We start from the raw sequence: 25,640 nt of genomic DNA, 5'->3' as shown, positions 1-25,640 counted from the left end.
AATGTTTAAATATAATTAATTTTGTAAATATTATATTCAATGTTTATAAAATTGTTAATTTTTTATTATCTATAATAATAATAAATAAATAAATATCATTTTTATTGTTTTTAAATATTTTTGTGAGGTATTAATACTTTTCAGTAAAAAATTAAACATATAATTATATTGATTTTAATTACTAAAAAATATTTTTTAAATATTTTAAAAAACTATTTCAATTTACATATTGAAACACATAAATTAAATTGATAAAATCAAACACTAAATTAATAAATAAATGCTGGTATTTATGAAAAAAATACAAATTAATTAAATTAAACATAAATTGGATAAAAATTAAGTATAGTTACTATACATTATACAGATAGTAAAATTTAATCCAAAATAATGAAATAAAAAATTATATTATTAAGTAAACACACAAATAGTTTAATTAAAGACATTAATCAGTCAATCAATCATTATTATTATTGTTTGCATTGATTGCAGTATTCAATGCCATTTCTTCGTCATCGTCATCGGCACCGGTAGTAGTAATATTGTTGTTGTTGTTGTTGTTGTTACCCATTTTCTTATGAATAATACGATGCCTAATACCCCGGAGCCGAGCGTAGCTAACCTTAAGCGAAAAGTTAATGCCAAGCAATTCGGCCGAAACAGTGCCCCAGTAGTTGAAAAAGTTGAAAAAACGGTGCGTATAATAGCCCGAAGTTCGCGGCTCTTTGCCTACAGTTTTCAAGGCACTGGTCACGTATTGGCGAGCAGTTGGCACAAACCAATTGGACGACATATTGTGTGACATATTGGTGGATATGTAGGCCGGTACCAGTGACTGTATGACTATGCCTTTGGACTTGTATTCCTGGTGTAGCGATCGGGACAGATAGTCGATGTAGACTTTGGTAGCCGAATAGACTGATAACAGAGGAACGGGATGCAGAGCCGTAGCCGATGACAAATTAATAATGACTCCACGGCCCGAGGCCACCATCTGAGGTAATACCAGTGCTATCAGTTGAGTACAGGCGCGTACGTTGACGTTGAGAATGGCCGGTATGAACTCATTGAGCTTCGGTATGTTGAGAAAGTATTCGGGAGTTTCACTCGGATAACACATACCAACATTGTTGACGAGAACCTGTATATTAGTCAACTGTCTTAGTTCGTTATCGATCTTCTCATATACATTACTGTTCGTAAAATCTATTGCCAGCACCCGTACACTGCACTCCCGGTGCCGGCACTCGATGTCATGTTTAACATTTAACAATTTATGTTCACTGCGACTAATAAGCAGAAGATTATAGCCTTTTTCGGCTAATTGTTTGGCAAACTCTAGTCCGATGCCGTCAGTGGCGCCGGTAACCACTGCCCAGGTATTTGGGCTACCAGTCCACTGGAAACCTCGTTTCAGATACAGTCGCCATACAATTAGTGTAAAACGGATGGCAGTTATAATGACTATAAATATTGTAATAATAAAACCAATTATTTGGCAAAATATTTTAAATGTTTCACTAAACTCGTCCATAATTTCAGACATTTTATTTTATATTAATAAAATAAAATAATAATAATATTTTATTTTGATGTCACATTTATTAAACACACACACAACTATATTATTTTAACTTTATGTAAATTATAACAACTATTTTATTAATTTATCTTTTTTTTGTTATGAATTTTGGGAAAAACTAAAAGAAACTGATATAAAGTTTAGCACCGCATCAAACTTAATAATAATAATAATTTTTTATGTTAAATATGATGATTAAATATGTACATTAATTTTACATATATTATAAACATTCAATAGATTACAATGTATAAAAAAGTGATTTTATTTAATTATTGAAGATAATTAAGAAAAATATATTTTTTTTCATTAGCACAACAAATAAATTCAATTATTGATTGCACACGTTTTGTAAGTACACTAAATATATATACAGTATTTATATTTAGTTATTGTATATAACTTTTAGTTTATAAATATTATTGATTTATAAGTTATCATAAAATTATATTATTATTATTATTATATTTGTAGAAACACTTATATATCAACAAATGAGAAACAAATGTTTGCTTTTGTGTGTTGAAAACAAACACATAATGTTATTAAAATGAATTAATTTTACATATTTTAAAAAACGTTATTTAGCAATTTAGTTATTATGTTTTTTTTTATAATAACTTATTTCTAACAAAAATAAAATAAAACATAAAATTTAATAATAGTAATTAGCAAGTCAATATTAGATGGATATAAATTAATTTTTTCATCATCATATTATTATTATTATTTAACTACAGTATTAGTAGTTTTTTTAACTACATGTGTGCTATTTATATTAGCAATGCCAGCAATAGTCTATGTATTAGTCATTTTTCAATGTCAAGTCAAGCAATAAAATTTTTTGAAGCAATGGTTAGCACCAAAAAAAAAATAAAACAAAATAACTAAACATTTTTTTTGTTGTTGTTGTTTACGAACGGAATAATTTTATGTTTTTATTTCGGAAAATAATTTTTATTAAATATTTTAGACAAAACTCATACCCAAGCAAATTCATGGGACCCCAAAAAAAAAATAAATATCCCACAAAAATAATTTATATTTTCAATTAACACAATTGACCAACAACAAAAAATTGTTTTTAACAAAGTTTATTTTTTAGAAAATAAATTAATGTTTTAAATGATTTTTAAAAATTATTGATCAAATCATTGTTAGTTTAAATTGTATGTTTGAGTTTAGTCTAATTTATATTTGGTTAGTAATAATTTGGGTATTATGTTTTTACGATATGTGACATATTTTAGCACACCTATAAAAAAATATTTTTTTTTAATTACTATCATTACCAGGATGTATCTAAAAATAGCATACTATATAAAAATATTACGGTATACACAATTATTTAATCATTGAAATATATATATATATATATTTTGAAAAATAAACTTGAACTCCATGATAAGCAATTATAAGAGTATTTAGATAATGTATTTTATCAACAATAAAAATTTTTTTTCATTAATTGTCGTTATAATAAAAAACAAACAAAATTGACAGTAAATAAGAGTTCACACACCTATAATAATATATTTTTAATAATAATAATATAATAAAATAGTCCCCACAAATTGAGAAAGTCAAGGTTTTATTTTTACATTAGCACACAGTTTACAAACACACACACAAACAAACAAATGTTAGTCTATATTTAATATAATAAGTGATGATATTTTATTAACAAAAAAAAGATACTAATACACCAAAACAAGTATAAAGAAAAATAATTATTTACTAAATACAATATTATTTATATCACTACTAAATAAATAAATTTTTTGTTAGTGTGTCCATGAATGGCAATTTTTAATAGCATCTTCAATAGTATTATATATTATTTATATAAGTAAAGATAATTATATATTACAAGTAGTACTTATATAGATAATATAGATTTAGTTAGTTTTTCGAAAATAATGATAACAAAATAAAATTAAACCAAAATTAATAAATATATTGTTTATTATATATGTAAAGTTAATATGAAATATATTTATATAATCTAGAGTATTACAACTTATATGTACAGTATATAAATATTTATATACAGTATACTAAGATACCAAAAAAACAGGTTTTAAAAAATGTGTGTTTATGATTGAGAAAAAAGTAAAAGTGAGAGAGAGAGAGAGACAGAAAGAGAGAGAGAAAGAGAGAGAGAGAGAGAGATCATAATAAATTGAAGGACAATAAACGTTTAAAATAGATTTTATTTTTAAAAAAAATATGATATAAATAATAGATTATTCTTTAGACAATATTGTTCTAATGAATATAGTTTATATCTACAAATTATTATTATACATGTTTTTATAAATTAAATATATATATATATATTCCTAAAATATTTCTATATTTTATATATAATCACATTATTGTTAAATTTGGATAATATGTAAGGTAATTGATAATTTTCAATATAATTGGTGTGACATTGATTTTTTTAAAAAACATTTTTCTACAACTATAGTATGAAAAAAAACTTAACTGCAGTCTATAATAAACATTGATTATTTTTACAGTTGCATATTAATAAAGACGATAGCTAAAATTAGTGGAAAAAATTATTATCAATGCAATTTAATTTATTCAAAATGTATTTTTATTTTATTTGAAAATTCAATGTACATTATAATAACATTTATATTTTACTGTAATATAAATGTAAATTTAATCATATGACTCATTCAATATAATATATTATTGCCAATAGCAATTATTGCAATGGTTAATGTAATTAAAAAGTTTTTACATTATTTTTTTGATTTTATTTTATTTAAGTAAAAATAAATTATGAATAAATGAAAATAAATTGTATGATGCAGTTATGCAAAAATAAATATAAATTGTAATATTTAAAAATTTACATATTATTGACTTGTGGCATAGTTATTATAAATTATTATTAAAATGTAAATTGACATCTATATAAAAATAATTAGACGACAGTTGCACACTTATATACTGTATATATTAATATTTTTTATTAAAACATATTTTTGTAATAATTTTAACCATATATATGTAATAAAATGTCATTATTATAGTTAATCTACATTATATTAATAAAAAATAGGTTATCATAAAATTATAGTAATATTATTATTGTTGAAAAACATTTCTATGTCTCATTATGATCAAAATATTGCAATATTATCTAATCGAGTTGTAAAATATGACTTATTGGTCGTAGATATATAATTATGATAAAAAACTGGGAACTGGATGTCTACTAAAACGGTCAAACCTAGCACCGGTACAAAATTTTACCTGTTGACAAAACATCATGATAATTTTTATTTCATAACTTGTTGTAGTTTCACAATTATGTTGTGTTATTTTATTATCATCTAATAATAATTATTTAAAATTAAAAATATTTTTCAAATTAAATGAAAGTTACATTTGATTGGATAGTAATAAACTAATAAAGCTTATTTTCATTTTTAATAAAAAAATGGCTGTTTATATTAAATTAAATAATAAAATCAATTACATAATTAAATTAAAAAAAATTGTTACTGTATCTCTCATATGGTAATTATAATATTACTCAATTATAATTAACACTCAATTTACTATGTATAATAAATATTTATTATTATGTTTTTTAATGATTTTAATAAATATGTCCTGGATAAATGGATCACTATTTAAGTCATTAAATAATTTAAACTTATTAAATCTGAATCAACCTAAACAACATTTAAGTGCGTTTTATTATTTTAATTATTAATGTTTATAATTAAATCTATCATTAACATTATTATTAATTTAACTATTATTTTTTTAATTAATTCAAATTACTTATAGTAATCTTTGAATAATCTTTAAAAATTTTTACAAATAATTTATGTATTTGCAATAATATTATATATGAATATTTTCTATTAAAGTATTTTTTTAAATAAATAGTAATAAATAAATATTTTATAATTTGTAAGCATAACTTTTTAATAAATACTATTGACGTCTAGTATTGTATTATTAATTAGTATAATATTAAATTTAAAAACACATACATAAAATAAATTAAAATATCTAATTATATATTTTTAAAAAAAAAAATGTATTTCTATTATTTGGATGTAATAATATTATTATTAATAATAATAGCAAAAACATCAACACCTATAACAACAATAACACCATCACCACCAACAACAACAACAACACTAACACCACCATCAATAACAAGACTAACATCACAACCACTAACAGCAACAACAATAGCAAAAACGACAATATTATCAACCGGTGAACCGCTAGAAATATATAGGATTTATGCGACCGGAGAATCATTAGCTCAAACATCGGTCGATTTCGATGCAATCAGTCTCGCAGCTTAATAATGTATAATTTATAATAATAATAATAATAATAATTTTTAATAATTTTAATGTCAATTTCATATAATTATCATTTTTAGTTTTTGTGTCAAAATTTTGTATAAACTATTATTTATTTAATAATTTATTATGTATTAATTGATTAGAAAATATTTTTAAAATTGTTAATAATCAATTATAAAATGTCTACATAATTAGTACTTAAGTGTGTGTGTGTGTGTGTATGTGTGTGTGTGTGTGTGTGTGTGAGAGAGAGAGAGAGAGAGAGAGAGAGAGAGAGAGAGTACGTGTATGTGTGTGTGTATGTGTGTTTGTGTGTGTTTATATATATATGTGTGTATGTGTGTGCTAAAATGTTATTATATTTAAATTACATTAAACTTAAATGTTTTATTAACATTTAACATTTAATATTAACTTGTGGATTTATTTCTATTTATAAATAATTTTAAAAAAATTATAATATTTATTGAATGTTATTTATAAATGAAAATTTCAATAAATATTAAATATTAAATTACTATATATTATAGATATAAATAAATGATTAATATAATTTGTAAAAATGAACTAAAATAAATTTTTATTTAATTTTTAATTTAAAACTATTTTTATAAATTTATTATATTTGTCCTAAAACTATATTACTGTATAAAAAATATTTATTTAGTAGTGTTATAAAACTATTTTTAGTTATTAATATTATATTATATAATCGCAAAATTTTTGTATTATAGTAATAATAAGACAAATATTACAAAATCTATGAGTTATTTAATATATCATATATTAATATATTTTTTATACAGTTCTATAATATTAATGTTTTTTTATTTTTGCCAATCTAGCATTTTAGTATATTTAAAATTTATTACAAAAACAAAAATAAATAATAAGGTAAATATAGTATGTAATCTTTAAATAAAATAATGGACAAAAATACAAAATGTATTTTATATATTTATGAAATAATAATATCATTTAAAAAAAATGTTTTATACATTTAAATTCTAAGTGAAATTCAAATAAGATTTATATAATATAATAAAATGTATTGAACCTTTATTGTTTTCTAAAATACTAATATGTATACAATTTATATTTATAATGTATCTACAATATGTACATTATGTACAATATATATATACAATATATACAAGTACTATAACTAAATCCTTAGAAAAAAATATTTATTAAAAAAATAAGATTTTTCTATATCTAATAGATCTATAAAATTCTAAGAAAATGTGTGTATATAATAAATATTGAAACAAATGTATATATATTAGTATTAATAATAATAATAATAAAATACACGAAAGGGACGTAGTTTTGCTCATTAATGAAAAATATATTACACATTATATTATATAATTTAGAGGAAATTATTATTTTCAAAAAATAAATAGCTTTTATTACTTTATACAGTTGATGTTATTTAATAAAATAAATAAAATTATATAAAAATATTAATAGGTTTTTATAATAAAAATTGATTTACAAGAAAATTGTATTATTCAATTGTAATTTAATGGAAAACTATTATATTATTATATGAAATTATTAGGAATTTTTTTTATTACATTTGTTATCTCAGTTATAAAACAATTGATTTTTTATAATATATAATAATTTAAAATGATATCCTATTACAAAATTTTAACAAGTATTCTACAGGTATATAGTATATATATAAAATTAAGTTGTTATCAATTTTCAATAAAATAATTTATTTTTTTATATTAAAACACAATAAATACTTGACTACTACTACTACTACTAATAATAATAACAATAATAATAAGAATAATACTTACAAATATTATTTTCTATAATTTTGATAATAAAAATTATTATTACCATGTAAAAATATTAAAGAGAAAAAAAATTATAAATGTCAACATTTCAAATGAAATGTCAAATTTTTATATAAATTAGCATTTTATTTAACAAATAAAAAGTAACAAATATTTCACAAAAAAATTAATTTAGTGTAAATCTTTGTTAAAGTTCGTTTATTTAAAATCTTATAAAAATTTTATATATTGATTTAGTATTTTTAATATATATATATATATATATATATTTATATATATATACTCATTAACAAAAAATAATAATATATAAAAAATGAATTTTGTTTTAAACTTTTGTTACAAAAGTGATTATGATTTAAAGCTTTTCAAAAAAATCATAAAATAACATTATACTAAAGTCTATCAAAAACTTTATGTTTTTATATTTAATAATAATAATATACTATAATGATTTATAATAATGATATACTATATTTTATATATCACTTTAAAGTAGTAAAATAAATATAAATTCAATCATAGATGAATAATATTCATATAAATATATACTTGTATTGAATTTTTTTATAACAACATTATATTTTGTATAACTTTATAATGAATACAATTAAATGAATGAATAATTTTGTTATAAAATTTTCAATAATTATCTATTATATATATATATGTATGTATAATATTGTTAAGCATAGAGTTTGTTAGCAAATAAAATAATGTTGTTTGCATATAACAGATATATACAATACTGTACCAAATTATAAATATAAAGTATATAAAACTTTTATTATATTTGTGTAAATTTTATGCAAATTATTTGGTGTTATTATATTCTTTATATTATTCTTTATAAGTTTATTTGTATTTATTTACAGTATTTTTGTAATTCAATATTTTTAAAGTGGAATATTTTCATATTAGACATAATTTATAAATATACTGTAAATATATATATATATAATATTGATAAACATGTATATATAGTATTTTTAAAACAGCCTTTACTTCAATTATATTTTTAAATAATATTTTTGAATATATCAAAAATTTATAATTAAATAGTAAATATAAAAATTTAGCAAATTATTTATTGTACATAACTATATAAATATACAATAATATAGAACTACTAATTACAAAAATAAGCAAAAATATATAAATCTTTTAATGATTAAATTATTTTTGATATTATCTAGTATATATATACTAAAATAAAAATTAAATACTGTATATTAATAAGTATTACTAATAATTTTTATATTATTATATTATCATTGAATAAGATAATTAATATTTTGAATTTTAATATTATTGTATAATACACTAAATAATTATTAAAGAATATTTCTGAGAAATTTTATAAAATTAATTGTTATTCTACAAATTTTATATTTTAATGAATTATTTTAATTAAAATTAAAAGTATTATTATTATTATTATTATTTACTATTAATTATTAAATATAATAAACTGTAACAACCTAGTGCTTGAGGAAATATGAGTTTATGATTGACCTTATCTATTTTATTAACTACCATAGCTATATATACAGTATACAGTATATTATGAATCTACAGTTTCAACATCATCATTATTGATTGTGAATGTGCAGCTTATACTGTATATATATATATTAAATAATAATTGCATCTTATATAGTAGAATATTTGCTATACATATCCTATATATATATATATTATAGCTACCAGTGCTTATAGACATGCACTTATATTTTACTGAATATACCGTATCACATGCCAAGCACTGGCATACAGTTATTAATGATGTTTAAAACTTTTAGTGTTTAATATTTTTATATGTATTTTAATATAAATGAATGTGTCGTTCATTTAATTTGTAAACATTAGATTTTTGTAATTATATTAAATAATTAAATTTCTAAATAATAATAATAAGTATTAATATTCCATTTAATTTAAATTTAAAAATAAATAAGTTTAATATAGATTTTTTAACATAATATAATTAATAAAACAATATAATTATTTATAAATATTAACTTCTTAATTATTTAATTAATTATGCAGATCATTGTCGTTTAATACGGTATGTACAGTGCTATTAAATATAATTTAAATTTAATATTATATATATAATACATACAAACTCATATGTAGTTTATTATATCTGTAAAAACTATATACATTTCTATCCACACACACACACACACACACACACACACACACACACACACACACACACACACACACACACACACACACACACACACACACACACACACACACACACACACACACACACAAACACATACCTGTTGTGCGACAGACATATATAGACAACACACAGAATCACTACAACTAATACTTAACGTCAAACACATATACAGAATATTCTCTATTTCTCTGTCTCTCACTCTTACTGTTTGTGAGTTTTGATTATCATTTACTGTATTATTATTATTATTATTATTATAGACAGATAGTATTGTGAGCTAAAAGCTAAATGTTTTTTTCATATTGTGCTTTCACTTACACACACACACACACAGAGAGAGAAAAAGAGAGATTTATTTTATTCAAATATTAAAATGATTGAATTTACTGTATTTGCGTGCTATTAATGTAATATATATTTACTTATATATAGATATGGATATATGTTGACTACTAGTTTTACCTATTGATTGATTGAAGATTTTGAATAATAAATAACTTAAGCTTAACACTTAATAATAATAAACCTTTTTATATAAAATAAATATATAAGTTTATATAATAGTGGGTCCAATAATTAATATGTCCGCCGCGGCCGCCGCTTCCGATAAGGAACACCGTATCAGAAGTTCGACATTTGGATCGTTGCAGACACTGACCCGTGCGCTCCGGGAGTCGCTTAGACTACGGCGACTACGCAAACAAAAACGTTTGCGAAATGAGGCCAATGCCGAACAAATGAGACGGAGAAGCAAATCGGTCGGCAATGCTATAGTCGACGATGATATCAGTGATGTATTAAAAAATAATAATAATTTTAATTTCTAGTTATTATATAATTAATTAATAAATAATGAAAATATTATAAGTTAATTTTTTTATGTATACAAATAGTTTACAATAATTTAGCATTAATAATATATTAGACATATCTTTATACAGTATACACTATTATAAAATAATAACTTATAATCAAAATAATTTATTTGTAAAACTAAAATTAAGTTAAATTAGATTAACGGTTTTGTTGAGTATTACAATAAATTTCTTAACAATTTTCAATATATATTTTTAAAATAAATTATATAACATTTTTATTATTATATAAATATATCAGTTAAGAAAAAAATCAATTTATATGTCAATAATTTATTTATAATTAAATTTTATTAATAGAAAATTCTTAATTAATCTAAATAAGTTTTTTTCAATTAACTTTTGTATTCAATTATTTATATAATATTATACAATATTGTAAATAAGTAAGACTCTGTAACTTAAACAATATAATATAATTATTTTTAGAAAATTATTATTATTTAGTATAATTTTTTATTATTTGCTAACTGTCCCTAATAAAATTAATAGCAAATTGTTAAACATTAATGTGCAAATAATAAACAATTTTTATAGTATTATATTTATAGTTATTTAATTGAATAATAATTATTAATATATATATATATATATAGATAATAAATTACTGTATAAAATTGCTTAATAATATTATTTTTATTATAATATGTAAACAGATCGGCATCAGTGTAGTGATGGCCTCAGATATCGGGCCAATCGTGAATCCGACCCGAATGCCGATGCAAATGAAGCCAAAACAGTTGACACATAGGCGTCAATCAAAATCGGTAGACGACGTCGAGTTGGCCGAAATCAAGCGCAACGTTGAACGTGAACGGGAAGCGGCCAGCAGTAAGCTATCGCCGCGTATGAATGCCAACAACAATGGCCACAATGTGAGACGTCGGTCAAAGGACGACCACGACTTACCTAACAATACCAACAAAGAAAAGTCGTCTAACTATTACGCCTCCGAACAGAAAGGCTTTCGCAAACGGTTTGGCCGACTGTTTGGATCGCTTCGTACTAAACAGTCATCGCATACACAGCTACAGCCAGAGACACCGTCACCGTCGTCGGCCTCCAGTAACGAGTTTGACGACAATCAGACACCAACAACAGTAACAGTAGCCACCGTCAAGACAACTGCGGCCGGCAATGATAGCGGCGGTGGTAGTGGTAGTAGTGGCACAACAGTTGTTGCCAATGATGGGGATCGGGATGTTGTCAGCAAAGTCAATGAAAATGATAATAGTGGTAAAGCCGTTGTCGAGACAGTAAACAATGATAAAAATAATAGTATGACTAATAATACTAATAATGATAAGGATAACGATATTGTTAGCGTCGATATTGAAAATTAGATCCAGACTATAATAATGAAAAAATAATAATAACTAAATAATATTATTACTGTCTAATCATATAAATGTTTTGACTGTGTTTTTATTAAAATGTAAATCAACAACAAATATATTATATCTATAATCTTTATGTTTAGCTTAAATAATAGCTAATTATTTTGTTAAATCCTATTGCTGCCAATTGTTATCTATTATATAAAAACCTTATTATGATAATTATTCAATATATTAAACATTAATCATATTTTATATAAATAAAATATCCTTAAAATGCCTAAATAAGTATTATTGCATAAAATAATTACTATAAAAATAAAATAAATATAATATAATACATGTAAATAAAATTATATTTAACGTATTAAAACAACGTATAATTTAAAATAAAGTCAATTGTTTTGAATTATTTTACATAATCTATTAATTATGTAACATTTAAACTATAACAATTTCCAAAATAATATTTCAAAATATAACCAATTTGTTTAAAAATATATATTGAATGCAATAAAATTTATATTATTTTAATCTATTAATTTGCTAAATGTATAATTAAATCTTTAGTTTTTAAAAATAATTAAACAAACAGTATTAAAGATAAATTACAATTAAAATTGATATGAAAAATATTAAAATAATAAGTTTTAAGAAAACTAATTTATTTAGTAATTTACATTTTTGTTTGTAATTTTTATTGAGAATTACCGGTAAATCAAAGCTTAAATATATTTATTATCATTAATTATAATAACAAATCAATAAATGAATTGTCTATATAAAGATAATGTTAACATAATTTATTTTATCAATTTATTTTTTAATTATTCAAATTTTTAGATAAATATAAAACAAATTATATATAAATTGATATGTTAATTAATAAAAGAAATAATTTTAATTTATTTTTAAGTATAAGTAATTTACACAACAATTGTTATTTGATTTTAATCATAAAATTTAAAGCAATTACTGAATATAATTAATTATATTTAATATAAAGTATGTGATAAATTAATAAATAAAAACACAACATTTAATTTAACAAACAATATTTAGTTATAAATACTTAAAAATTAAACAGTTTTAACAATAATTTTAATTAAATTAACAATTAATGAGTATAATTACTCTTTATAAATATAACAATATTTAATACATTTAAAAAATACAACAAATAATATATCATATTATATATGTTAATTTGAAATCCAAATGATAAAATATGGCAACAATTTTATTTTATATTCAAAAAAAATATATATAAACTACTTGTCCATCAAAAATATTTATCCCAACTTTTATCGTACTCTTGATCTGTATCTACAGCCATGTCTTTCATATCAAATTCTGCTTCTTTGAGTGTCTGATCGGGTGTTACATCAAAATAGTGACTATCGGTAGCACTGTTCAGTCGGGGAACAATTGGCGGCTTAATCTGTCTGCGGACGAGTTGATCCCAATCGAAACCGGCAAACCATTTGTGCGATTTGAGCTCTGAATAGCCATTTTTCTGGACACCGATCCGTTCGGACGGGTTTTCACGGCACAGACGTCTGATAAGGTTTACACAGTTCTTCGAAAAGATGGCCTCTTCGAAGCCGATGGCATCAAATCCTCGAAGTATAATATTGTATGTCTTCAATGGATCAGCAGAGGTAAAGGGAGGCCTACATAATATATACAGTATATAAAAAACGGTGCTATTATGTCATTGTATGTGTTAACTATTGATAAGTCATATTTACATTCCCGTCAACAACTCGTACAACAGTATACCAATTGACCAAAAGTCGACCGCCTGGTCGTGACCTTTGTTCAGTATGATCTCCGGTGCTACGTATTCGGGTGTACCGCAAAATGTCCACGTTTTATCGCCAGTAGTGAGGATCTGGTGTTTTTTGGGGAGGGTGTGTGTGTGTCAATAGATTAATCAACAACAAAAAATACAGACAATTGTTGACATTATTTTTTCAACAATACATACTTTACTGAACCCAAAGTCAGTAATCTTCAGATAACCAGTTTTGTCGAGCAAACAGTTTTCCGGTTTCAGATCGCGATAAATAATTTGATGTGAATGCAGATACCGGAGCGCTTCGACAACACAACCGATATAGAATCGTGCGGCCGGTTCTTCAAATGCACCCCTAAATTAACAACAACAACAAAAAATGATATAACGTAAACTCATTAGATCGTTAAAAAATATTTTAGACTAACTCTAACTCTTATCTTTACATACCTGTGCCTCAATAGTGTCCATAGTTCGCCTCCTAGTGCTGCCTCTAATAAAAAATAAACTGATTGATCGTCTTTGAACGTACGATACAGTTTGCAGACAAACTGATGGCGTGAAGCCAATCGCTGGACAACCCTTTCATTGTTGATATGCTGTTCCTGTCGTGTGCTTCGGACAAATGCTTTTGAACAGGACTTGAGTGCAAACACTTGTTGCCGATTCTGATGGTGACGAACGAGATCTACTTTACCAAAACCTCCAATGCCTAGTGTGGTAACCCTTTCCAGATCCGATAGTTTCATATCAATTACCGATGAATCGACACTGTCGTCACTTTCCGAACTGTCCAATCCGTGAAACACATCCCTGTCCTCGTAATACTTTGTTCTGTTGAAATCAAATCAAATTTTAGTTTTTTTGATTGAAAATCATTTAAAATTAATATTTTATTATAACTGTACAGTATTTACAATACTACTGTGTATTAATGTATATATAAAATTTAAAATAATTTAATTTGTTGTTGTTTTTAATGTATTGAACTAAATATAAAGTTTATTAATATAGTATATACTATTAAATTTATACGGTATAACTCTATATGTTTGACTATGCAAAATACAAATAAGTACAACTATGATACAATAGTGATTAATAATTGATTTTATTTAATTGCAAAAAAATTATTTGTATTTTTTAGTCTAATTTAAAAAAAAATTATATACTTTAAGTTAAGCCAATAATTTAATTTTTGAATAATAATTCTCTGTTTATTTATTTGTTTTTTCTTCTTTAAATTATATGAGAGTTAATATTAAACACTCACTTAAGTTCGTTAAGATCACCAATTAGTGAGTGAAAGTTAGATCTGTCCAAAACTAGACACTCGCAGTCTAGTGAAACAACATTAGCCGTACGTAGGGCTGAGCTACTGGTCATTAGTAGGGCCTGTTCGCCAAAATAGTCGCCCATTTTCAGTGTCCGAAGTGTTTCTTCGCCCATAAAGTTATGTTGAGTGACTTTTACAGAGCCGGCGCTTATTATGTAAAACGAGTCGCCGGAACAGCCCTGTCGGCAGATGTAGTCGCCGGCCGGATAGTACTCCTGTTTTTTTTATCATATTTTAATTTTCATAATTAATTGACAACAAAAGTAATTGACAAACACTTGAACTTTTTGTTTTTTATTTAATAGGTGTGTCCACACCGAGGAAAAGTATAAAAATTGTTTGTTTGTTTGTTTTGTTTTTATGTATTTTAGTTTTATTAAAAATAAATACCGCTTCGATAGTGTCGGCAATCTTTCCGATTAACTCCTCATTCAGATTGTGAAGTAGAGGAACACTTGAATTAAATAAATAAATAAAAATATTTTATTAATTAAATCTATTATATTTATTATTATTATTTAGGATATATAATATCTAATATATTAGTTTATTGAAATTTTTCGTAGATATTATAATAAAATAACAACAAGTAATATCTATAATATCTAATTTTTTAAAATTTTATTTTTAGATAAATTAATAATTAATTAATTAATTGCATTTATTTATTTTATATATATATATAATACCTTTGTAGGAACTTTTTATATTGTTGATTTTTATCTTTGCCTGTTTTCATCATAATCACCTGAAAGGCACGCCTATCCAATACCCAGGTTCTCACTTTAGTCAATGCTATTTGAAAATTATTATATATATTAATTAATTAATTAACAAATTATTATATCAAATATTTTTGTTGTTGTAATTTATTCAAATTTTCATTTAAGTACCAAATTATTATTATATATATATACACTATATTTAAAAATTAGTATCATATTTAGTATTTAGTATCTTGGTATTACAATATCAAATAAAAAATTACTAAATAATTGAGTAATTTTATACATATTTTTAAAGTTGCAATTTTATTTATATATTATATATATTTTCAGTATATATTTGAAAGTTTATTTTTATTATTATTATAGTGATAATTAATCAAAATATAATATAATATAATATTTTATATATTGTTTAGAGAATTGATATGCAATTACTCTACATTTTGATCTTATTTGACATAATATGATTAAAAAAAATATTTTTGTAAAAATAATATGAATAGTTTATATATAATATAATTTAATTATTTCAATGGCATCATTTTTTAAAAAAATATTTAATAAATAATAGCATATTTTTATTATCAATATAAAAAACATTATTAATTGATTATCAGTGATTATTTCCGTCATTTTTAATATACCAAATTTGATAGCAATGACCTAATTCATACCATATATATATATATATATATATATACTAATAATAATAATATAATTTTATAGAGTCTATCTATATATTTACTCTATTTTTTACAATGATTTCATAGGTTTAAAAATAGAAAGTATTGTACAGTATTTACTCAATTATGAAACAAATCATAGGGTGTGTTAGCTAATTGTAATATTTATGAATAAATGTGTGCATCAAAATCATATATATTGTGTCCCTGACTATGTTTTAGATTATATTTTAAAATAGACAATTATGGCAATAAATTTTATTGTACCAAATAATTAAACATTTAAATTTTTTAGCTTTAGTTTTTATTGTAAAATTGTTAATATTGTTAAAATTTTTATTGTTAATAATAATTATAATAAAATACATTATGATTAATGTTGTAATAATAACTAAATAGGATTATTATTATTTGAAAAAAATAATCTTTTTATTATTATTGTTGAGTAAGTAATGTGTATATGTGTCAAAAATATTATATTATTATTATTATTTTATTATTATTATTATTATTATTATTATTATTATTATTATTATTATTATTATTATTATTATTATTATTATTATTATTATTATTATTATTATTATTATTATTATTATTATTATTATTATTATTATTATTATTATTATTATTATTATTATTATTATTATTATTATTATTATTATTATTATTATTATTATTATTATTATTATTATTATTATTATTATTATTATTATTATTATTATTATTATTATTATTATTATTATTATTATTATTATTATTATTATTATTTTATTATTATTATTCTTAAAAAAGTAATTTAAGAATATTCTTAAATTTTCGTTGCAAATGACATAAGAAATTAATTTTGAAAAGTGTTTATAAACGCATAAAATTGAAAGTCATTTTTTATACAAAAACATTATTATATTTATATTTTACTAAAAAATTAACTTTTCTATATACATATAGTATATATGATATATACTTTTAATTAGTGACTTAATATTATTTAGACTGTATAATTTAAACTAGATTTTTATAATAATTATATAATAATAATAATACTGTATATTTAATATAAAGTTTTCTAATATTTCATTAATCTATTGGACTTAACTCTTATATTTTGTAATAATTGATTAAACATTATTATTGTATAGTTTAACATATGATATTACAGTCTAATACTATAGTAAACATTTTGTTTGATATTTGAAATTATATACAATTAATGCTACTATTTTTAAAGTTAATTATATTAGTTTCTATATATATATATATTTAATACTTTTAGTAGTATTATTATTTTTTCCCCAAAACTTTAATTATCTTGTCAATCAACCAAATAAAGTAATTACTTACTATAATTATTAACATTATATTGTTTCAACATTTATAACTATATATATATATATATATTATAAATTGTTGTATATTGTATATTGAATTTTAAGCAATTATTTTATGTGATTAATACCTTTAACACTAGCAGTACGGGTGCAGTTATATAACAGTGCTAATTCGCCAAATGCCTAAAAACAAAAAAAAATGATTAATAGTATTATAATTATTATTAATTCAAAAATTATTAATCTAAATATACTGCAATAAAATATAATTAAAAATTTTATTAACTGTAGTACTATACTATTGAGTTATTTACCTTGCCTGGTCCCAATTGATTGACCAGTGTATTGTTACTATCGATAATTTCGCAGTGGCCATAGGCTATGACATACAGGTGCGAACCATTGGTACCCTGTTTACAAATCAGACAGTTTTTGGCAAACTCTTTCTCATACATGGCGTCGACAATCAGTTTCAGTTGATGTGTGTCGAGAAAGTGTCTCAAAAACTGGTTGTCCAGCAGTGCCTCTTTGATCAACTGTCTCGACCGGTTGTCTTTGGACACCTTCATCACCGGCATCTGCAGTGCCGACGATTGTGAATAGCATTCACCGCTGACGCCGCACTTTTTTGTCGGACCAGTAGCCGATCCGCTGCCGCCGACGCCACTGCTGCCAACGCCACCGGTCATCGAACTGATAGACGATTTTAATGTTAACGATTTTTGTTCAAGGACACATTTCATTTTATGTATCTCCCGGTGCAATTTTAGCAGCTGCTGATCCCGTTCGTATAGTTGCAATTTAGTAGCCCGGAGCTCATCGCGCAAATGTACTACTATTTCATCTATTGATAATTCAACAAAAAATAAATGAAAATAAATAATAGAAAATTTCTATTATTTTATTTTTTAAACAATTTATACAATACTTGAAATATAATTATTGTTGTTATTATTATTATAAAAAAATTAAATATATAAATACTAACAATTAAGCAATTTTTGTTTCATAATTAACATTATAATAAAAAAGATACATAATTATAATAATAATTCATTAATAACTATATAAAACATATTCAATATTAATAAATATATACTGTATCAATTTTATAACATATTAAATTATAACTTATATGATAATAAATACTAACTTAAATCAATTAATATTATGAAATAATTTTATTATTGACAAAATACTTTACTTAAATTAGCTATAATGAATGTCAAGTATTATTTAAAAATAAAATTTTGTATATTGTAAAATATAAGATGACCAACATTCAGGGAATAATTATGATAAATAGAAATAATAAACAAAATTTATTTAATATAAACAAACAAGATTGAAATATTTAAAAATATTTTTAAAAAATCTAAAACTGTCAAATATTATGCATATTTTTAAAATTTTATCCAAGTAAACTAATTAATAATATTAATTTCTATATAGTAATTTTTGTTTATTAATAAAAATTTCTAATATTATATACGAGATTTATAAATATGTAGATATAATATACAAAAAAAAACTTGTATGAAAATTATAGGTTATTTTTGTGGATAATATTTGAAAATGATCACTTTAATAAAACAGTCGATTAGAGTACTATAAACTATGATTATATATTATATTATAATATTTTACTGATATATTCAATATAACAAATACAATCGTTATAATGTATTGTGTAGTACTGTAAGTGCTTTTCAAAAATGTAATATAAACACACAAACATATAAAATAATTGAATTGTTATACATGTTAACACAAATATGCTTTAGGCTAACAATTTTATATATCATATATATATATATATACAATATATCCCTAGATGTCAATTTGCTATATAACAAATTGTTAAGTTGTTCAACCAATAAAATTTAGCTATTTAGTTGTTTATATAATACGTTATATATAATTAAATATATATATACAAAAATTTATGTGTAGAAAATTTAATTTGTAATATCTATAAAAAAATAAAATTTAATAGTCAATAATAATGATAATTGTAGATAATAAATTCATTTTTATAATAAAAATTTTATGATAAAGTAAACAGTGATTTTTTTACAACAATTTAGTTATATTAGATGACATTTATTTTATTTATTAAGTTCAAAATTGTGTGAAATTTTATTATAATTTTTATGCGTCACAAGTATATATCAAAAAATGTCGTTTCCTTAGCGTAAATACTAAAAAAATTTTAATATTTTTTTCATTTAAATGACAATTTTATTATCATTTTCAACAGTCAGTATATATATTAGTAAAGATTTATAAATTTATATATTATATAACATCAGTTGTGTGTTGGCATTCAACAGTGTTTTTATTTAAATTATCTAATCTTTTACATTTAGTGTATGTATTTTAAATACAGAATATTCTGTATTTTAAATATAACTATATATATATAGTCAGTTTTTACCCATATTTATGAAACTATTGGTATTTTTAATACAAATTTTCTTTTACAAACACAGCTAAGAGACCCTTGAGCGACATAGAGAGAGAGAGAGAGAGAGAGAGAGAGAGAGAGAGAGAGAGAGAGAGAGAGAGAGAGAGAGAGAGAGAGAGAGAGAGAGAGAGAGAGAGAGAGAAAGAGAGAAAGAGAGAGAGAGAGAGAGAGCGTATCAAATACTATATAAATGCCAAGAATCAAATAATAATAAAAATAGTTGAAATAATAAAAAAAATATTGAGCATAACATTTAAGACAATAAAGAAAATTGCTTTTATATAATGTACTGAATATATAAATACTATACATTTGTATAGATCTTATATATATCATTTATTATATTGAATATTTATAGAAAATTTATAAGTTATATAATACCATTGTTTATATTAAAAATAAAAAGAATTGATTAATATTAAAATGTTTTTTTACAAAAATATTTTTTTATATAAATTAAAAAATCTACATTATAATGTTTTAATTACAAAATTTTTAAATAAAACTTATTATTATTAATACAATATACTATTATAATATTAATTTAAATTATATCAATGACCATAAATATTCTACTTAAAATAAAATAAATTACAGATATTGTATATAAAAAATTATTGTCTGATTGATTTCTAAAAAAAATTATAACACAAATACTTAAAAACATTTAATATATCATATTTTTGTTTTTTACATAATATTTCAGTTAGAATAATATAAATGTATTTTCTTTATTTATAAAAGTATATTATTTCAAATATTTTTCTAAAAAAACATACAAAAACATATATACTATGGATTTTTTATAGTTCAAAAATATTATTAAAATTATTTGATAAATACGTGTATTTATTATTTTTATATATATTTTTCCTATTTTAAATAAATAAAGTCTACCTTATATTATTTATTTTCTATTTGAATATGATATATGAATATATAAATTTATATAAAATATATTGTATGTTAAATAATACAAATTTGATCTTATAATATAAAATATTTTTAAATTGTAAGTTACATTTAAATTTATTATTTATTCATGAAAAATAATATAACTAATTTAGATTAAATAATCAAAGGTTACATTTTGTATGACATTTACAAATAATGATTATTATTTTATATTTGTAAAAATCAAAATTTAATATTTATTTTTTAAAATTGAATAAAAACGAAAGATTAAATAATAAAAATATCTGTTAATAAATATGACTTTAATATAAAAAAATGTTAACAATAAAATGTATGATAAATAAATAAATTTTTAATGTTTATTGATTTTATATATTTTACTAATCTATTTTATTTTTTTTTTAATTTAATAATATTTTAACTAAAATAAATTGGAATATTATTAATACTATATTAATAAAGTAAAGTTTATAAGTATTTTTTATATATTTAAATAATTCTGAATAAATAATACAATTATGCAGTATATAAAATGTTAGATAAATATTATTATAAATGCATAATAAATTAAATAATTTTCTTTAAACATTTGACTCATATTTAATACAATTAATATTATGGCCAAAAAATATGAATATACTGTACTATAATTGCAATAACATATATACTGTATTATAATAAAAAAAATAGTAAAAATCATAAATATTGCTATTATTATACTGAATATATATATGAATACTAAAAATATATTATTATCTAATGAACCAAAAATTGTTTGACTATATAAATAATTCATGACTTTTGAATTTTTTCTTTGATTATTATTATTATGTATAAAAAATAGTATAAAATCTAATAAATATTTCTAGAAAATTTATTGGTAATAAACAAATTTTCATATAATAATTTTGTGATTTGCAATTTTTTATACTACAAATAAATATAACTTAAATTTAAATTATCATATAGTTATTCTAGTTTTATTAAATTAGTTTGAAAAGTTCAATTTTTATTTAATAAACTTCAAAACTAATTAATAAATTATTTAAAAATATAAATCTCATAATTAAGAAGATGATAGTTGTAACTATTGTTTAATAATAAATTTGTATTTTACGTAAATATATTAAATCTTAACTTTTTAAAAAAAAATATATATAAGTACAATATTTATTTTAAAAATTAAATTTATATTTAATTGATTATAAATAACAAAATAAAACTTAAACTTAGAAAATAAATGTCATAAAAGTTAATATAAAAACAGTATATTTAATAGTAATAAATATAATAAAATTTATATAAAATTTATTGATTGAAATTGCTTTATTCTACATTTCCATTTATCATATATTATATATATACACCTAATTGTATTTATTATATAATCACTAGACTTTAGGTGTGACATTTGAATTTTTAGATTTTATTTGTAAAGTAAAATTAATTATTATTATCATAATTTTTATTTTGTAAAAAATTGTTTTTTTTATTTAATTTTATTATTATTGTACTTATTCTGTTTTTTGCAAATTAAATTTGAAGAAATTTTTATTATAAAAATTTTAAATTGAAAAATCATTATTTTTTGCACAAAAATAAAACTAAATTAGAGTATAAATGTTTAAATCTTTTTCTAAAAAAACTTTATTTTACTAAATATATATATATATATATTTCTATCATTACATTAAGACAATTAGTTTTATATTTAAATATAATAGTAAACACACACACTATATATATGCACATTAATTAGTAAAACATCTATAATTTATACACATATAAAGTAAAACAAATTGTTCATCAAAATGACAAAAACAAATAATACAGAATATTCTGTACTGTATTTTTCATTTGACAAATAAGTTTTACAAATAAATGATTTACTGATTTAAACGATAAATCTATCGAAACAATTAATTGCTTGCAATTAGTGTTTATATTAAACAATACTGTTTTGTGACTGTAATGCTTAGTGTTTTAACACAAATAAACAACTAAATAAAATAAAATAAAAAATTTAAATTAAACTTATTTATGCAATATAAACTACATGAAAATTACTTTAGGTATTAAATGATAAAAGATAATTATACCGGTATTAGTAGTAGCACTGGTATCCATTGGTTTGTCCGACTTTCCAGTGACAACACTGGAGCCACTGCCACTACCACCACCAACACTACTGCCAGCATTACTGATAGCTGTATTGGTGACAGTATTGGCAGTACTAGTAGTATTGTCAATTACTGGCGATGTCGTTGACGTGTTTTGACCCATTATCGGCTTCTTTAGCTTAAGCTTACGGCGCCGGATAAACGACTTACCCGATAGATAGCTAAGTGTTCGCTTAAATTTTGAACACTTACTACTATTGTTGTTAATGTTGGCGATCAAACTGTCGCTAATTGAATCGTTATAGACATTGTCGACACTGTCTGAATTGCTATCTATTAGTTCGTTGTCGAGCACTGGTATGTCGTTCAGCGAATAGGATCTCTTGTGCCAAATGGGCGGCTGTCGAGTACAGTTGGTCTGATGTTTTGAATTTTTTATTAAATAGAGAAGCCGTAGCAAATCTGGTCCACCACCACTAGGGCTGCTATTATTATTATTATTAGTATTAGTAGTACTATTGGCGGCAATTGTCCGCAATTTATTAATAAATGTAACAAACTTTTGTTCAATACTACTACAATCGATACTATTATTAGTATTATTATTATTATTACAATAATTAACTGCTAAATTAATAGGACTTTTCAATGAGCTATTATTAGTCGTTTGTTTATAAAAACTTTTGCTATTAATTGTTGTCGATGTTGTTGTTGCTGCTGTTGTTGTTGTTGTAGGAAAGTTAGTCACTTTTGACTGATCACTGGCTACATTGCCAACACTATTAGCATCATCACCACTACCACCATCACCACCACCACCGCCAACAACAACAACATCGCCTATTTTATCATCATTGTGTTGTTGATGATTATGTTTGTCCTTATTTTTTCTGTTATTTAGCTTTTTAGCTAAACGTTTATCACTACTATTACTACTACTACTACTATTAACTTTACTATTGTCGCGGCTATTATTACTGTCGGGGCGTTTACTTTTTGCTCCAATACTACGGCCCAAAAATAGCCTCAATTGGTGTCGATAGCCACCACTTGTGGATGACATAACTGTGTAGTCCATAGCGTAGTCAAAGCAGCAGTATTACCAAACCGTAACAATTATCAATTAAATTGTTTTGTTTTTCAGAAACAAAAATAAAATGAAAATAAAATTCATAATTCAATCATATTTTAAATAAATATTAAAATATTTTGTGAAAACTGTTTATAATTGTAAAATACTTTATATATATATTTATATACTTGTAAATTAATCTAACATAACATAAAGCTAATACAATATATAAACATAATTAATTTTAAATATATGAAAAATTCTTTATGTTATATATAAGTTTATATTTTATAAATTTTATAAATGATATATGAATATAATGATAATTTATGGCTTCAATGTTATCATATATATTGTACAGTATAAAAGATATAAATAGATACTGTAAATTATATTAATAAATAACACAAAATTACTGATCATTCAATATATTTTTTTATTGTAACAAAAATTGCTTTTTAGCGATCAAATTACTGAATATACAGTTATATATCATTTATATGAGCATATATTCTCAATATATGTTTATTTTATAATATACAAGTTTAGTCTACAATCTACTAATTTGATCAAATTATTTTGTTAGGTTTCAGTACACTGTTAGCTATTTACTATATATTCAATATTATATATATATATTGCATATTGTTTTTAACGTAAAGTATGATTCACTATAAATGCTGTCATAATATAAAGTAAATATATTTATTAATGTATACTAATATATCAATTTATACAGTATATATGTTTAGTAAGTTATTTATAAATAATTTTAAAATATTTAGTGAAATATATACAATATATATATATATAATTTTTCTGAAACAAATTTCTATGAAAATAATATTCATTGTTTACAATAACTAAAATTAACAATAATTTCTATGAATAATTGAAAAAATACAAACCTTAATTTTTTGATGTAAACGCTTTATATTAATGGGGCTTCTCATATATGATGACAATCGCAAACCAGATATATCATAAAGTTTCACAACAGTTATAGGCTTTTAATTATAAACACTCTATAATT

General features: G+C 21.5%; 3 protein-coding genes across 3 annotated transcripts; 1 reads left to right on the top strand and 2 right to left on the bottom strand.

The window, feature by feature from the left end:
- Positions 1–457: 457 nt before the first annotated feature.
- Positions 458–1,477, bottom strand: LOC128958289 (very-long-chain 3-oxoacyl-CoA reductase-like; the record flags this gene model as incomplete). Its single annotated transcript, XM_054304105.1, has 1 exon — positions 458–1,477. A coding segment is annotated over one exon (1,020 nt), but the record flags the coding sequence as incomplete, so codon positions are not given.
- A 9,040-nt stretch (positions 1,478–10,517) lies between these two features.
- Positions 10,518–12,163, top strand: LOC128958288 (putative uncharacterized protein DDB_G0287457). The gene is made up of 2 exons (XM_054304104.1): positions 10,518–10,739; positions 11,477–12,163. The coding sequence occupies exons 1-2, from the start codon at positions 10,527–10,529 to the stop codon at positions 12,161–12,163; spliced, it is 900 nt and encodes a 299-aa protein (XP_054160079.1). The 5' UTR covers positions 10,518–10,526.
- A 1,276-nt stretch (positions 12,164–13,439) lies between these two features.
- Positions 13,440–23,915, bottom strand: LOC128958287 (cGMP-dependent protein kinase 1-like). Its single transcript, XM_054304103.1, has 10 exons — positions 23,515–23,915; positions 18,348–18,877; positions 18,162–18,216; positions 15,981–16,086; positions 15,682–15,745; positions 15,229–15,506; positions 14,406–14,789; positions 14,148–14,310; positions 13,909–14,051; positions 13,440–13,830 (listed from the first exon to the last, which is right to left on the bottom strand). Exons 1-10 carry the CDS (start codon positions 23,696–23,698, stop codon positions 13,440–13,442), a joined length of 2,298 nt encoding a protein of 765 aa, XP_054160078.1. The 5' UTR covers positions 23,699–23,915.
- Positions 23,916–25,640: the final 1,725 nt, after the last annotated feature.

The sequence above is a fragment of the Oppia nitens genome, unplaced genomic scaffold, assembly GCF_028296485.1.
Source record: "Oppia nitens isolate AA-2021 unplaced genomic scaffold, nextdenovo-longstitch-racon4-pilon3 scaffold3_pilon_pilon_pilon, whole genome shotgun sequence".
NCBI lineage: Eukaryota > Metazoa > Arthropoda > Arachnida > Sarcoptiformes > Oppiidae > Oppia > Oppia nitens.
The sequence above is the reverse complement of the archived record's forward strand: the minus strand, read 5'-3'. Positions and strand labels throughout refer to the sequence as shown.